The sequence below is a fragment of the Mesocricetus auratus genome, unplaced genomic scaffold (genome assembly GCF_017639785.1).
Source record: "Mesocricetus auratus isolate SY011 unplaced genomic scaffold, BCM_Maur_2.0 Super-Scaffold_2245, whole genome shotgun sequence".
NCBI lineage: Eukaryota > Metazoa > Chordata > Mammalia > Rodentia > Cricetidae > Mesocricetus > Mesocricetus auratus.
Window position 1 is genome coordinate 5,460,904 of NW_024429180.1, and position 16,778 is coordinate 5,477,681.

At 54.5% G+C, this 16,778-nt stretch overlaps 1 protein-coding gene across 1 annotated transcript in view; it reads left to right on the plus strand.

The window, feature by feature from the left end:
• Nucleotides 1-2,067: 2,067 nt before the first annotated feature.
• Nucleotides 2,068-16,778, plus strand: part of Abcc4 (ATP binding cassette subfamily C member 4) — a 197,369-nt gene continuing 182,658 nt past the window's right edge. Inside the window, exon 1 of the mRNA XM_005079412.4 lies at nucleotides 2,068-2,272. Within this exon, the coding sequence (XP_005079469.1) occupies nucleotides 2,199-2,272 (74 nt within the window). The 5' untranslated portion in view covers nucleotides 2,068-2,198. The remainder of the gene's footprint in view (nucleotides 2,273-16,778) is intronic.

Here is a 16,778-nt window from a genome sequence, read left to right on the forward strand (position 1 = left end):
TTGGCTCGCCAGAGAATGCCCAGGCGTCCTACCTTCCCGGTAGTTACACGGCAGCTCTCCGGGAGAGTCACTCTCCAGTCCTCTTCCCAGCATTCTCCTGGTCTGGCAGCCCTGCCTACACTTCCTGCCTGGCTACATCCTGACTGTCCATTGGCTGCAACTGCTTTACTCATCAGCCAATAAGAGAAACATACATTCACGGCACACAGAAGGACGCCCCCCCATGGCATGTCTGTGATGTCCAAGGTCACCCCTGGTTATAACAGGGAGTTAGAAGGCTGACATGGAATACACCAGACCCGGTTCCAATTCTCTCTCTCTCAAGCTGTCTATGTAACCCATCAGATCTAGACCTCCCCGGGTACCCAGTTGATGCTGACCTTCCGATCTCCCTGTCTCATACTTCTGAGTACCGCTGCTGCCTCGCTTATTACTTCGTTTGTTTTTGGACACAGGGCCGCTCCTATAGGCTAGGCCCGCCAGGAACTCTCCGGCCCATCAAAGGCGACCTTAGATTGTTGATCCCGTCTCCACCTCCAAAGTGAATGGGGTTGAAGGCTCGGACCACCACCTACAGCTTGACTTCTAGGTAAATGCCTATTTGTATGAAGAGTGTAAACACTGTTCCTAATAAATAAGGCCATTTGCATCGTCACACATGGGAAGCCACCAAAGAGGAGTTGGGCTGCTGACTTCCCATTGTCAACCCGACACGGCCTAGAGTCACCAGCTGAAGGACTGCCGGGATCATCTTGGGCTGTGGCCACTGTGAGAGAGAGGTCTTATTTGAGACGGGCAGGGGAAGGCCTGAGTAGCCAGTGCGCAGCATTTCTTCGTGCTTGCCCGGAGCTGAATCGGGTATGGATTGTTACCCGCGAGGGCAAGCCTGACATGAACTCTTTCCCTCCCTAAGTTGTTTCTGGTCAGTGTTTTCTCACGGCAGAGGGAAGGGTAGGAATCGTCCGCTAGCACCGTGAATTCCGTAACCGCTCATCTTTCTCTACCCGGCGATGAAGATTTTGCCCCGTGTGTCTGTCGCAGTCTCATTCTTCCTGGCCGTCCCCGAAACAGCCTAAGTTCATGACTTGAGTACAGACCAGATTTTCATTATCCTATTGTCATTATCACTATCACCTTAAGATCGCGGAGGAGCCTGACCTTCCTTCTGAGGCTGAGTAGACTTGGTAGAACGGGAGCCACCGTCTGGAAAAGCGCACCGTACAAACCAGAAGTGGAGGAGGGATACAGAAAGGCTCGCCAAGGCGTCCCGTTGGCCGCTGTCCCTCTGCTGGCCTCTCGGGGCTCGGTGAAGGACACAGGGCCCGGCAGTGAGCGTATTACCTGATCTCCCTTTACCCGGTCTAAGAGGGCAGCCAACTGCTCACAGCCATCCCCCATGCCAAGCAGTACAGGAAGGGGCAAGAAGCCCACCCGGAATGGCAACATCCACCCATCTCTCCAAATCCCTGCGTTCTGACCCCGTGTGTGGCCCGACGTCTCCACGGCTTTCAGGTCTGCAAAGGGACTCTCTTAAAGCCTTGCTGTTGTTCCGGGTGAGACTCTTGGCCCGCAGGTCGGAGAACCTCCCACAGCGGCCCTATTTGGTCCTGATGAAGGCAACCTGCCAGGAGGAGGAGGGCGGCCAAAGCCGGGCAGCTTCCATCCAGCAGCCCTGGGCCCAGGGGGCGTTTCTGAGCGCGGGGTGGGGGCGGGCGCAGCCGGCACCGCCCCCGCCCGCCCGCCCGCCACCAGCAAGCAGGGTGGTGCTCCGGCGCCGATCTGAAACTTGGGCAAAGTTTGCTGCTGCGTGGGGGGGGGGGTCCCCGAGCACGTGCAGCTTCCACGCCGGGGCCTCGCGCTCCCTCCGGGGTCCTCCTCCGCCCGTGCCCCCCTTCCCCCCCCCCGCGCGTGCAGTCCCCTGCTCGCCTTCCCCTGCGCTCGCTCGCTCGCTCGCTGGCTCGCACGCTCTCGCTCGCGCGCGGCGACGCGCAGCTTCACGGGCTCCAGGAGGCGGCGGCGGCGGCGGCGGGGCGTAGCGGGCGCCCCGAGGAACCCCGGGAGGCGGGGTCAGGGCGGTCCGGCGCTCGGTTCCCGGAAGCCGCCGCCTGCCGAGGCTCCCGCCGAGCGGACCAGCACGCCTGCACGGAGCTCCAGCATCCTCCGCCGGGGAAGCCGCGCGTATCCACAGCCCGGGCGAGATGCTGCCGGTGCACCCCGAGGTGAAACCCAACCCGCTGCAGGACGCCAACCTCTGCTCGCGCCTGTTCTTTTGGTGAGTGTCCCGCCTGGGCCCGCCTGGCCGCCCGCGAGGTGCTCGGCCGCCGGCTTCGCCACGCGCCGGATGCTCTCGGCGCCGGGTCCGAGGCGCTCGCTCGGTCGGAGGATGTGGTCCCTGCGCGGCCGCGCGCGCCACCTGCGGGTCCCCCCCCTCCCGTGCCCCGCCGCGCGCGCCCCACGCGCCGGCTCCCACCACGCTCCGCGCCGCGCCACGCCGGAGGGGCGCGCGCGCGCGGGGGGCGCCCGGGTGGCAGGGCGCAGGTGGTGGCTCCCGCCCGCCAGCGCTGGGACCGGTGGTGGGTGGTGCGGAGTCGGCATCGGTTCGGGGTGGGGGGTAAAAGCGTCGCTGTCCTCCTGCCCTGGTAAGCGGACCCCCTTCCCCCCGCATGCCTCCCACCTTCCCTGGGTCCTGCTCCTGCGCCCAAACGGCTGCACCTTTTCCCTTTTCCTCGCTTAACTGAGCAGCTGTCAACAGCTGGTCTTATCTAATCGCAGCCGAAGCTAGAGAGTGCTGGGACAGCGCCGAGCTGGAGTGCTTACAGCATCCACGCCGCCTGCCTGCCGAAGCACCTCCCCAGGCATCCTTCGACTCGGCCGGCGGCGGCCACTGTGGGTGCTAGTGTGTGTCTTTGCGAGGAAGTTTAATAACCCCTCCTTCTGGCCCTCAGTGGGTGCCCTGGTTCCTAAGTGTGGCTGGTCTCGTGTGGGCAAAATACGAATTTATTGTCATGTGTTTTTATGAATGGAGACACTGCTCTCCAACGAGGTCTGCAAGACGTTTTCCCTCTTGGCTGACAACGCAGCCTTAGTGGAGCACTAACTATACGGACTTCTCGTTTTCTGCCCTTGGTGACTACGGTGCTCTTGGATGAGTTTCTTAAGGCTGGGGGAAGGGGGGCTTACCAAGACCTCTAGTGTATTTAGAGATGGGACCCATTGTCACGATGCCTGAAACCACTGATGGGTTTGTCCCGCCCTAGCCTTTCCCCTCTTACTGTAGCAAAACGACTTAGGTAGGTGACATTCCTAGTAGTTTTCCGTCTAATAGCCCAGGCTGGCTAGCACTCACGCTTGGCTAACCGGAATAGTTTGTATTTCTTGGCCTCTGCGGTTTCATCTTCCTCACATTCTAATGCTGCCTTTTAAAAACGGGAAAAAACCCAGGGAATGTCAAAGAGTCACTTACTGTTGCAGGATCTGATCTTGGACATTTGGTAGAGAGGACCAGGCAGGAATAAGGAATATGGGTAGAATATATATATATCTCAGAGCAGGTGGGCTGTCTTGGTCTCCTGAGCTTCAGCAGGACACAGAATGCTTTTTTAAAAAAAGATTTATTTCTTTATTACATATACAGTGTTTTGCCTACACGCCAGAAGAGGGCACCAGATTGGATTGTAGATGGTTGTGAGCCACCATGTGGTGGCTGGGAATTGAACTCAGGACCCCTTGAAGAGCGATCTTAACCTCTGAGCCATCTCTCCAGCCCGACACAGAACTCTTTCGTTTTGGTTTTTTGAGACAGGGTTTCTCTGTGTAGCTTGGAGCTCGCTATTAAGACAAGATCGGCCTCATCTATAGAGCCAGAGATCTGCCTGCCTCTGCTGGGATTAAAGGCCTGACCAACACTCTCCGGCTAGGACTTGGAACCGTTGGTGACCTTTCTGTGTTCGGACTTTGAAGATGTGGGGGAAGGGGTGTCAGTGGCACATACCTGTAGGAGGCTAAGAAGGGAAGAGGACTTCAGCCCGAGGAATTGACAGTGTGGCAGCCTGGTCTTGAAGCCCCTTGAATTCACAGCGGTTCTCCTCCCTGCCCCAGACTCCTGAGTGCTGGGGATATAGGTGTGAGCCACCATGTCTGTCAAAACCCAATGTTAGGAATGTAAGTCGTGGCCGGGTGTGGTGCCTGTGAGCCTTTAATCCCAGCACTCAGTAGGCAGAGGTAAGGCAGAGTTCCAGGACAGTCAGGTCTCAAAGAAAGAAAGAAAAGAAACGGCCTCCCGTCGCTGGCTTGGGCGGGCACTCATTTCCATTTCCCAGTTGGGGAGAAATGGCCTATCACGTCTGGTTTTACACCCATGGAGACATGCGGGCAGACTGAGATGTTCTGATTAACCTGTGTAGGACGACATAGCTGCTCAGTGCCCGACAGGACCCAAGCCTGGGCAGTCTGGCCCCCAGGAGCTGCTGGTACTATGCTCCTTTCCCCGGGGGTTGGTTCCGCCACGTATGGAGGAGGAGTTTCACTTGCTCCTCCTGGTCTTACAGGTTGAGCTTCCTCAAGGGATGGTTGAGGTTGGAGATCATGCCCGTGGAGCACGTGTCTTATTCTACCGCAGCTGCTCCAAAAGCGGGGCGGTCAGAGGGGCAGCATCAGCGTCGTCAGCTTATTAGAAAGATGCAGGGTCTCCAGTAATCCCAACAGACTGGTTCAGAACAATCAGAGGTGGTGGGGGCCCCTGTTACATTCAGGTGTCTTTCCCAAGGCGTCCAGGTGATACCGATGAAGGCTGAGGATGTTCTACTGCACTAAGGCGCTCCTCCTGTGGGCGCTGTCATTCCAGTAGTATTCTTTGCAGGGCACGGGGCGGCGTGACTTGGTGAAGTCACCCGTGGACAGCGATGACACCTTGTGTGTCTACTGGAGTGCCTCATGTCTCTGTTTCTAGGTTCCGTGGTTCCCTTTTGCAGCTGTCTTGCTGTAGGCGGGGAAGTGGCCTCCTACAGATGCCAGCGTTGTAGTAGAGCAGCCCTGGCTTTTCACCTCCTGGTGGGGGTGTTTGCTTTTCTTCCCTCCCGCTTTGTCTGCTCCTTAAACTCCCGATGAGCCGGTGGCTGCCGGCCAGACGACGACAGCCAGTGTGATAGTGAATCTGCAGCAGTTTGGTTTTTGTGCTGTCCAGGCACTGGGTTGGGATAAGGGTAATAATTTCCACTAGCCCGACACACCTGCTGACGTCCAGTGTGCCTTGCACACACTGGCTTCAACGCACACGTTTGCAGGACCACGCCGGCACCAAGCAAAGCTGTGAGCCCTGCTACAGACCCGTTAGTTTTCATGGCGGGCTGGGCTGCGTTGCCTGTATGCCGTGACGTCTTCTGACTGTAATGCACAGCTTTTCTCCATTGTTGAGCTCAGTGCCTCCAACGACCGATCATGCTGCATGTGTCCCTGGCTGCACATTTTCCTGTCCCCGCATTCCCCTTTCCCAGGCTGCTGGTGCTGGAGGTTGGAGATGGGCATCATGCAGGTTAAACACACACTCACCGCTGAGTACACCTCCAGTACGTACTCCATCAGTAAGTGTCTTCACATCCCAGGGCCACCCAGACCCCGGGGTTGTCTTAGCCGTTGTGTTGCTTCACTGCTGACAACGAAGGCAGCCGAAGTTCTTTCTGCAGTTGATATAAAATAGGCACCAGTTTTTTATTTCTCTTCGCAAAATCAGCACGTTTTCCCGTCGCCGTATATTGAGTAGTGTCTCGTGCCTGCCGTTAGAAGTACAGTTTATGAGAGTCTGTGTCCCGCTGGGTATGAGATGGTCGAAGCTCCCAGGCTCTTCCAAGCTTGCCCAGCTTCCCTGCTGCCCCCTGATGTTGTTACCAACATCCAACAAGGCCGCGTGGGTGTACTCTGTGCTCCTAGGCTAGGCCTCCTACCCAGGAGGCCCTGGGCTGTAGCAGCAGGTCTGAGAAGGTTGTCAGTGGGGAGAGGCACTTTCCCAGGGTGCTGGTGTTGGGGGGACAGCAGGGGACAGGGCACCTGGCCCCTGAGGACAGTTACATCCTCATTGTCCTGTAGCCGGCTGTGTCTGTTGATGAGATGTCATCTGCAAAGTCTGTGCAGCTGTAGAAACAGCCGCTGGTGCTGGGGCAGACTTTCTGGGGACTTAGCTTAGAAAAGGCTCCTGGCTTGAGGGTAGAAACACAAATGGCGTAGAGAGACTGACTGTGTGGCATCCCCTCCTCCCCCCCCCCATCCCCTATCAAGGGACAGCAGCAATTCCGAGTGTTTGTTTATTAATTTTACTCTGTAAGACAGGGCATCACTTTTTAGTCCAACCTACAGGTACGGAATGCTTCTACCTTGCTGCCTTTTGAGTGCTGGGCTTGTAGGTGTGAGCTGTACCCAGATTAGCACTGTTTAATTTTCAACTGTGGCATTTGGCGCCATTTTTGAATACTTTTTAATATACAACACACACACACACACGTTAACACATATACACACACACACACTGACTAACACATATACACATGCATGAACACAAAGACACCAACATTCCCCCACACAGACATGAACACACGCGCGCACACACACACACACACACACACACGCACGTACGTACTCACGAACACTCACACATCCATACACACGCTCCCCGCCACAGGAACACATACACACACACCTCCCACAGCACATGTGTGCAGGTCAGAAGACAACGTCTCCACCACGTGGGTCTTGGGGAGGAACCTCACGTGGGTCACCAGGCTTGGTGGCAAGTGCCTGTACCTGCTTAGCCATCTCTGGCCTTGCTGGCCACAGGCAGGGTGCCAGGTTTGTAGTGGGAACAAAGGAAAACTCCTGCCCTGCAGAGCAGGAAGGAAAGTTCCAGGCTTATTTAAAGATTAATCCTCTACGGAACCTTGATAATTACGTAATTTCTGAGGAGCATTGAAAGCAGAAATCAGCAGAGCCATGGCTGGATGGTAGATACCTCAAATAATGACCTCCGACGTGCTTTTAAAAGTAGAGGGTGTGGGTCTCTTACGGAGCCCCCACTGTGGAGTCCTCAGGATCTCTGGCCCTAGTGAGCCCTGGGAATCTGTGTCTCCCAGACCACACATTGAGAGGATGGGTTGGAGGGTCCACTGAGCTAGTTTAACACTAGTGATCACTAACGCCTCTGTATTGTGTTCCGTCTTACACGGTGCCCTCAAGAAATTACATTCTCAATCTCCGAGGCAGACAGTCTCACAGTTCTCTTGGGGGAGACGTTGAGGTCCAGAGGGGTTGGGCAGCTTCTCAGGAACCTCGTAGCTTGGAGGTGGCGATGTCACCGCTGAGATGCTATCTGGGTGGTCAGAATGTGTCCTAGGCCTGTCCACCAAGGCCAGAAGTGCTCAGCATCTGTGTGCCCGCTGGGCTGCAACAGGCAGGCACACGTGTGGGCGGGCTGAAGGAGTGTCTATGCTGACCTTACCAAGCAGTGAACGAACATGGTTTTTAGATGTGTGTGCACCTGTGGTATGTTTCCTCCTGTGATGGGCTAGTTCTATGTCAGCTTGGCACACACTGAGAGGAGGGAGCCCCAAATAAGAAAATGCCCCCCTTTAAGGTCAAGCTGCAGACAAGCCTGTAGGGCATTTTCTTAATTAGTGGTTGATGGAGGAGGGTTCAGCCCATTGTGGGTGGAGCCATCCCTGGGCGGGCAGTCCTGGGTTCTATAAGAAAGGCTGAGTGAGCCACGGGGAACAAGCCAGTAAGCAGCACTTCCTCCACGGCCTCTGCATCAGCTCCCGCCTCCAGTTCCTGTCCTGGCCTCCAGGTTCCTGTCCTGACTCCCGTTGACAAGGATCTGTGATGTGGGAGTGTGAACCAAGTAAACCCTCTCCTCTCCAAGTTGTTTCGGCCATGGTGTTTTCTCACAGCAATGGTGACGCTAAGACTCTTCCCTTCCGTTTGTTAGGTTGGATGGCCGTTTGGTTGTTAGGACCATTATCTATCCAGTTGCTAAGACAAACTCATCCTTCTTAAACCTTAGACCCTGGCATCTGACTCTACTGCTTGACTTTAATGTGCCTATGGAATTCATTCATTCATTCATTCATTCATTCATTCATGCATTCATTCATGCATGCATTCACCCACTCACCTAATACCCACTGGATGCAGGTGTTTGGGAGCCTCGGGGAAACCTGCTTCCTCAAGCCTGGCTCTGGTTTTTCTCCCTTTTTCTTTCATTGGAAGGAAAGTCACCCTAATACAAATTGGGGCCATCCTGCTCAAAAAAGCTCTCGAGAGCAAGCTGGAGTTCACCAATCGGTTCTGTGACTCCAGGTGGGGTTGTCACCCACAGTTCCGCTGTGGCTTAGAGCAGGTGCTCCAGGCACTTTGAGCAGGTGCTCCAGGAACTTTGAACAGGTGCTCCAGGCACTTTGAGCAGGTGCTCCCAGGCACTTTGAGCAGGTGCTCCAGGCTCTTTGAGCAGGTGCTCCCAGGCGCTTTGAGCAGGTGCTCCAGGCTCTTTGAGCAGGTGCTCCTAGGCACTTTCTGAGAAGGGCTGGGCGGTGCCTCTCCCGGCTCTGCCGCCCTGCAGTCCCCTTTGCAGCAAGGGACTCACGTTGTGTTACATACAGCTCATGATCGTATTTGATCATTGAGCCGAGAGGTCTGATGCCAGGCACACTGCAGGCTCCAACAGGAAGAGGGCCCAGGGCATCTCTGAGGGTGTGGCCTAAGCAAAAGGCGGATGGAGACACTCTGAGCAGGGGAAGCCTGCAGAGGAGGAAGCCGGCCCCATTAGCCGTGTGTGGTGCAGTCCACCGGCCTGTCAGTCTGTGGGGGTTTGTCCTCACGTAACCCGCTGCTGCTCTCTCTCTGTCCTCATGTTATGGGTACCCCAGTTGGGCAGCGCCTTGCTGCCATTCACGGTCTTTAGTTTGAGCCCTAGAAGGGAACAGGTCTTGAGGACAGCCTCCAAGGCGTGGCTGAGCCACTTGTCAAAGCTGCATGGGAGATTGTGTTTTCCACACGTGTCAGCAGAGATCGCATCACCTGTCCCGGGGGAGTCCAGAGGCGCCGGGTCTCCCGGGTGGCCATTCCCAAGGGGGAATGTGCTTGGTGTGTTGTCAGGATTTACTTTGTACACCTGGAGGCTGGCTCTTGGTGCTGGGTTGCATGGATATATTCTCAGATTGTCTCCTTCGGTTGTCTGTTTATGGAGATTATTTCTTCTTATTTAGGCTTTTTGAGACAGCGCCTCAGGTAGCTCAGGCTAGCCTCAAACTTGCCGTGTATGCAAGGCTATCCTTGAGCTTCTCATCCCTTCTGCCTCTACCTCCCAAGTTCCGGGATTGCAAACATCTACCTCTGTGCCCAGCGGATGGAAATTACTTCTCTGAAGCTTACCAGCTTGTTTTGATGATTAAGTCTCCTTTCCCCTTTTGATGGTGTAGGGATCAAATGGCAGGGTTTCACACATGCTAAACACACACTGTCACAGCCAGCCAGCTCCAGCCCTGGTTAAGTTCTTTGTAGCTGACACTGCAAAGCAGTTTCTCAGGCTTCATTTTGGCTGAACTACCTGGGTAGCCGAAGCTAACAATAACAAGAGAAAAACTAAATAAAAACCCAGTGCTGGCCCATCCCCAGGCCAGTTTGAACCCCACTTTTAGGACATATGACCAAGGCATAAATAACTTTAAAAGGCCCCTTCAGGAAAATTCCAGTACCGCTGACTGCAGCTGCCCCAAAGTCAATGCACTCCTCTCAACCTCCCTATTTTTTGCGGGGGGAGGGTCAGGAGTTCCGAACCACCCTTGTCTGTCCCCATTCTCTGTCCCAGGACTTGCCGATCTCTCGATCTCTGGTGTGAGGTCTAAGGCTGCCTCCTTGGAGCTTAGTCAGCACCAGGGTGCTCAGCAGGTGGCATTGGGGGTGGGGCCCCATGCGCCAGGCATCTTGTGGGTAGTTGGTTATTTGATCCTTATAGGAACAGCTTCTGGCGAGGGCTCTGCCCTCTGCAGGGAGGGGGCAGGCTGGAGGCGCTCATACGGGAAGCACACTCTTATTCAGGTGGGCATGGTGAACCTGCGGGCTGAGTCAGGGACTACTGACTCTAGGCAGATTCGATTCTCTGTGATCATTCCTTCCCTGTTCCTATATGAGGCCCTCAGTGAGGGGGCCTGGAGACTCAGGGCGGGGAGGAACTCACTCATGGGAGAGGAAATGCCACCTGTGCAACATTGTAAAATTCCACTCATAATGTAAAGTGAGTGTAAAATCGCTCATCTAATACGCTGTGTTTAATCTTCGTGCCTTCCTTGCTGTGTCTTGTCGGCCAGGGTGTGACTGAGGCCCGGGTCACCATTTTTTGTTCCTGGGGCCTCTTAAAGGCTCCCTCCCCAGCCGCACAGCGTGCACACGTTCTCACCAGACAGCAGATTTGTTTTTATTGATTTTGATTTTGGGTGTGTACCCGCTTCTGTGAATGGCTGTGTGCACCTGAGTGCTGTGCAGGCGGACTCTTCAGCCCCGCCGGCCACTCCCCAAATAACCACACAGAGACTTAGTATTAATTGCAAGTGCTTGGCCGATAGCTTAAGCTTGCTTTTAGCTAGCTCTTATAACTTAAAGGGACCCACTTCTGTTAACCTATGGGCCGCCCCGAGGCATCCTGTATGTATGTCTCTTCCTGCCTGCTCTCTGTCTCGTCTCAAGGCATCTCCTTTGACCCCGCCCTTCTTCCCAGCATCCTCCCAGTCTGTCCCTCCCGCCCAGTCTCTTCCAGCCCAGCTATAGGCCAGTCAGCTCTTTATTTTATTTTATTTTTTTACGAGACAGGGTTTCTCTGTATTGTTTTGGAGGCTATCAGTCCACAGTCAGCTCTTTATTAACCAGTGAGAGTAATGCATATTCTCAGTGTCCAAAGATTGCTCTGCAGCAGTGTGGGAGCCTGGGGTGCTCCCGAGATGTGGATCCCTGCAGAATCACACAACTGGGTCCCTCGACCTCCCGGCCTCTGCAGCAGCCCAGGCTCCCGACTGCCCAGCCCTGTTTGTCTTGGTCACGCTTTGCTCTGGCGCACGCCTTTAATCCCAGCACTCGGGAGGCAGAGGCAGGTGGATCTCTGTGAGTTCGAGGCCAGCCTGGTCTACAGAGCGAGTTCCAGGACAGCCTCCAAAGCCACAGAGAAACCCTGTCTCGAAAAACCAAAAAAAAAAAAAAAAAAAAAGATGTGCGTATCAGAATGTATTGCATGAGATTTATATTTATTGATTGGCTTTTGAGATTGGGTCTCTAAAGTGTAGTCCTGGAACTCATTGGCTGTGGAGATCAGGCCGACCTTGAACTCAGGGAGCTGCCTGCCTTTGCCTCTGGAGTGCTGTGATTGACATTTGCACCATCACACCCTGAGATGCTTGTCCTGTTTTAAACAACAGGGGGGGAGCTGATTGGCGGCTTAACCTAGTAGGCTGGGCCTCGAGGGGTCTCCAACATTTGCAGGTCCCAAACGTGGTGTTTACAGGAGATCTGCTGCTCACTCAACTGTAAAATAGACTTTGTCATCCTAGTAGGTGTTAGCCTGGTAGGGTATATATGGGTGCCCTTAATATACATATTATATATATTGCCCTTAATGAATGGAGACAGTAAGGATTGATGCAAAATTGACTTTTTGGGGGGGCGCTCTGAATTGAACCTGTGGTCCTATGGATACTAGAGGAGCATTCCCCCCCCCCAGCTATACCCTCACTCTCCTACAATGTGACTCTTTTTACTGTCCCTAAGCTGCTAAGTCTTTCCGAAATCTTTGTGACCTGAAAAGAAGACATCTAAGTTCCTAGCTTTCTGGTTTCAGAAACCTGTGGTCCTCGCTTTGATCTCGAAATACGCAGTTGAGCCGTTTATTTGCACTTGGTGTGTTGCGTCATTGATTGCCCGCGATTACTTTGGCCTGAGTCTGGCCCGCCTCCATTTGCTGATTCCCTGCCTCAGTCCAGCAGCAGCAAGTGAGGAGCTGGATGGTGGAGTGTGAAGCTTGAGGTAGAAGACCGGAGTTCTAGCCCACCATCCTCCACCTAATTTACCTGTGTGGTCCCAGGAAAAGACATGTGACCACACGGCGGCCTTTTCTTTAATCTATCCCTCGTGAGCTGGTGAAATTAAACTGTCTCACGGCACATATTTTATGTGATGGTTAATTTCCATTGTCAAATCGACTAGATTTTGAAACTACCGGGAAGTTTGGTGAGGCGCCCGTGGCTGTGTCCCTGGGGGGGAGGGATTTCCAGAGATGTGGGAAAGGTCGCCTTGAGTACGGGTAGAGCCATCGCATGAGCTGAGAGGGCTTAGATGTGGTGACAGAGGGCACAGGGGAAAGCCGTCGGCTCCTGCCTGGTCCCTGGTTGCCGTACGGTGAACACATCTCCACCACATGACGTCTGCTGCCAGCCCCGTCCTTCCTCCAGCAACACCGCACCCGGCAGCCATGCCTCCCTGTTGTCTGGATGTAGAGCGGGCCTGGCTTGTGACAGGTGGCTTAGTCCATTGCCGCCTCTTGGACTGGAGCTGTTCTGTGAGTGGGTGTCCAGCTGACACTGAACGCCCTAGGCCTTATCTTTGGAGAGTCCAGCAGGGTCCCTGCTGCTGGGGCTTTGATGCCCCACTTAGCATTTTGAGTCTATACCTGTAGTGCCTAGTAGTCTGCAGTGAGGTCTCCCCACCACATCATAGAGCCACCAGTGCTCAGCCTGCCACTCGGCGGCAGCGAGGGCCTGCCCTGTCAGGCGCTAGGTGTTTGGAGGAGGTTGCTGTTCATTTCCTTGTCCTTGTATAGCGCTTCTTGTTGGTAGGGGTTCTTTATGTTTAAATTCTAGTCGTCCTAATTTGGTCGTTTATTTGTTGAGCTTCTGTTTCTCTTCTGTTTCTGTCTTTTTTTTTTTAATCAACACAGAAAATAACAGATCTCGTTATGTCATTTATCAAGACATACCTCTCGCTGAAGTGAATCTTGGCCTCTGCCAGTGCCGAGGGGAGTGTGCGGTAAGCACAGCTGCATCCTAAGGGTGTGTCCCAGGGGGAGACAGAGAAGTGAGCACTGTTGAGTGACTTGCTTGGGTGCAGTATACTGGGGTGTCCGATGGAGAGGCAGGCGGGCAGGGCAGCTTTTGGACTGTCAACTCCATGGAGGCCATGGCTCCAACCCACCTGCCAGGCCGAATCTGTGCGGTTCCAAGTCATCCCGCTCCCACCTTCCACGGTGCCTCCGGCAAAACGGGCGATGCTCATCTCAAGGGCAAAGGAAACCTATTGTTATCGGAAGTCCGCTACCGAGGCGGCAGACCGTTTCCGAAGACCTGGCCCAGGCACTCCCAGCTGTGGCAGAGACTGGTCCTGGGAAGGCGGAAGTGGGCTGCTGGCCCTGTGAAAAGGGCCTGGGGTACCCCAGGGCTGACATTGCTGGGCACTTGTGGCAAACCCCAGTGAAGTCCCCACTGTGTGCTCTGAGCATCTAAACTAGTTGAGCCCTCCATTGGGGCTCCCCAGGTAAGTAGGCCCCTCTGCCCCAGCACCTGTAACCCAAAGGGAATATCAGGTTGCAGTGTGGCCCCTTGTGATGCCAGCCTGGGGTGAGCTGGCGTTGCTGGTTTCACCTGGGGAAATAACGGTGTCCATTTCAGCAGAGACTAATCACAGGCTAACGTTTGCGGCTCTGGAAATGTCAGGGTCACCGCTGAACTGCAGCAGAGCAAGACCCACGCTTTCCAGGCAGACCCAAGCATCCCCAGGCTTTACTTAATCCAGTCTCCTGCTTGTCAGCATGAGATGTGCGGCGGGCGCTTGCAGGACAGGAGTGGAGGGGGACAGTGGGGAGCTTGCTCTCGGTGGGACAGCCCAGGAAAGGTAACCAGGTTCACCTTACGCCCCACCTGGAGAGACAACCCTCTGCTCCTGGAGAGGATGGAGCCTCTTAGAGGGCAGCGAAGACCTGGCTGTGGTTATTGCTGGTGAGAAGCCCCTTGTCCTTAGGGGCAGAGGGGGTCAGAGAGTCTCCGAGTTGATGCCCCACTGTGGTCTGTGCTGAGGTCCCCAGTAACTAGGGCTGTGAGCTCTGGGAATGCCCTCCCCCTCCCCCCCAGTCTCCCCGTGGTCTTCCAGGTGAGCGCTGCAGACCAGGAACCTGAGAAGCCGCAGAAGGCTGTTTTTAGAGCTCTAATCCCACTCTGAGGATCTCACAGATGCAGGTGTGGCACCTGCTTGTGATCGCAGACCTTGGAAGGCGGAAGGAATTCAAGATATCCTGGGCTGCGTTAAGATTTTTGTCTCAAAACAAAACAATACCCAGACAGAAACAAACACCCAAACCAAACCAAACCAAGAAAACATCTCAGAAACCTTCTTCCCAGGCCCTCCCCCCCAGATGGAGGGAGAGAACAAACAGGCTCCTTCCTGAAGGTCATCCCCTGACCTCTCTCTCTCTCTCTCTCTCTCTCTCTCTCTCTCTCTCTCTCTCTCTCTCTCACACACACACACACACACACACACACACACACACACACACACACACACACACACACACACACACGCAAATGAAGACATGTTTAAAACCCCAGCTGTCCTTCATCTCCTGAGACAGGCCTCACTCCTGCAGTCTGTCACCCTCCTGCCCTCTGCCCTTGACTAAGAATGTGGAGGGCTGGCCCTGTGTGCGGACACTGAGTGCATCTCTGATTCTTGGCCCAGCTGAATCACGATCTGCTGCGACTACCTCACAGATACTCACTAAACATTTGGTAGAGTCTCACACACACACACACACACACACACACACACACACACACACACACACACGAGTTTTTAAAGTTTTAGAGAATAAACCAGATGTCTGCATTCTCTTTCCCTGTCCTGCACAGACCTGTTAACGTGTGACGAAGGCTTGATGTGCACACATGTTAGCGTGTGTGACACGTGTTTGATGTGCACACATGTTAGCATGTGTGACACGGGTTTGATGTGCATACGTGTTAGCGTGTGTGACACGGGTTTGATGTGCACACGTGCTTACAGGTGAAGCTTTCAGAGGACAAGACTCTCTTTTACAGCTACAAGACACGGGTTTCCTCTAGTCATTAAACCTCAGCAAAGCCACCGGTTCTGGTGAGGACCTGCTTACCACTTACACTTAAGGACCGTGGTGACCCACACCCACTCTAAGCACATGGGGAACACCTGCTGTGAGAACCTCCGAGGACCCCGCCCACCCTGAGTCTTTCTCATCTCTCAGCTTCAGATCTTGGATCCATACTCTCCGTGTCCCCTTCTCCCCCAAATCTGGCCCTGCCTCTCCGGCCACTGTTATTCTGTGGAACAGGGGTCTCCCGGCTGAGCCTGGCCCCTAGCATTGTAGGCTGTGATTGTACTTCGAGCTAAGGTCTCTAAGCAGGTGATTGGAGTGAGTTAGCTGATTGGGATAAACTTTAACTCAGTAGCACCAGTGTCCTTGCCTGCGGATGCCTGGAGGCAGGGGGACAAGCAGCCTCCCACGGGAAGCAGGGGCCTCAGGAGGAGCCAGCCCCATGGCTGTCTCCATCTTGCTCTTCCAGCATCTACAGCCGGGAGGGAGTAAGTTTTTCTTTGTAGCCCCTCAGACCTTGTTCAGGGTAACCTGGGCAGTTGACTGGGACCCAGGCACGCGCCTGCCAGAAGCCGGGGCTGACCGCAGTGCCCTGTTCGTCAGATCTGTCGTTCTGTCCCGCCCTCTACCCTGTCAGACTGAGCTTGCCTGGGGTCCCCACCCACAGCGCCTGGCCAGCTTCCTCTCACTTTCCCTTAGGAGTTAATGAGAGCTCAGCTTCAATTCCAGAATGTCTTCAGATGTGGAGGCAATTCCCATAAACCCTCCAGAATGTCTGTTCCGGCTTACTATGACTCAGGAGAGCTTGTCCTGTCCCTGGGAAAGCAGTTTCAGTGTCCTGAGCGAATTACAGCCCTGGAAGTCCCGGCAGGCACTGATGCTGTTGGTGTCCCCAGCCCGACCAGGTGGGGCGGGTGTCTCCAGGATAAGGCTGCACAGGCTCCCACTCTGAACCTCCTCTTTGACATGCAAATGCCCCGTCCTGTTGTACTTTGGGGGGAAACTTGAGACAAGTCCTCTGGGGTGTCTGTATTTGCGGTGACTGAAAGAGAGGGCTCCATTGTTCTCTTTGGCAGACTCCAAGCCCTCTCTCTTCTCCTTTAAGTATAAGATACAGTACTTGTTTATCCTTAAAGTGTTGTAAAGGGAGGGTTAGCCCCTCGGATTAAGCCCAGACGGTATTCTCTTCCCTCTCTCGATGGATTTTTGAAGGGAAATTTCATGGGGCTCCCTCATCCACGGGGCTCCTTCTGCCGCCTTTGCATTGTGAGGAGGGACACTTTCTAAGAGTCCCTTCCCAGGAAGGATGGGGTGCAGCAGGAAGTGACCCCACAGAGCAGCTAGCTGTGGGACACTGGAGAGGGAGTTAATGGCCTTTGATTTCTGGGAACTGACTTTTTTAGGGTGAAACAAAATGAGTTAGTGGCAACTACTGCCTCACGTTATCAGGCCATGGGGAAGGCTGCAGGAGGGTGTTTTTTGTTGTTGTATTTGTTTTTGTTTTGTTTTGTTTTGTTTTGTTTTCTAGACAGGGTTTCCCTGTGTAGCTTTGGAGGCTGTCCTGGAACTCTCTCTGTAGACCAGGCTGGCCTCGAACTCCCAGAGATCCGCCTGCCTCTGCCTCCAGAGTGCTGGGATT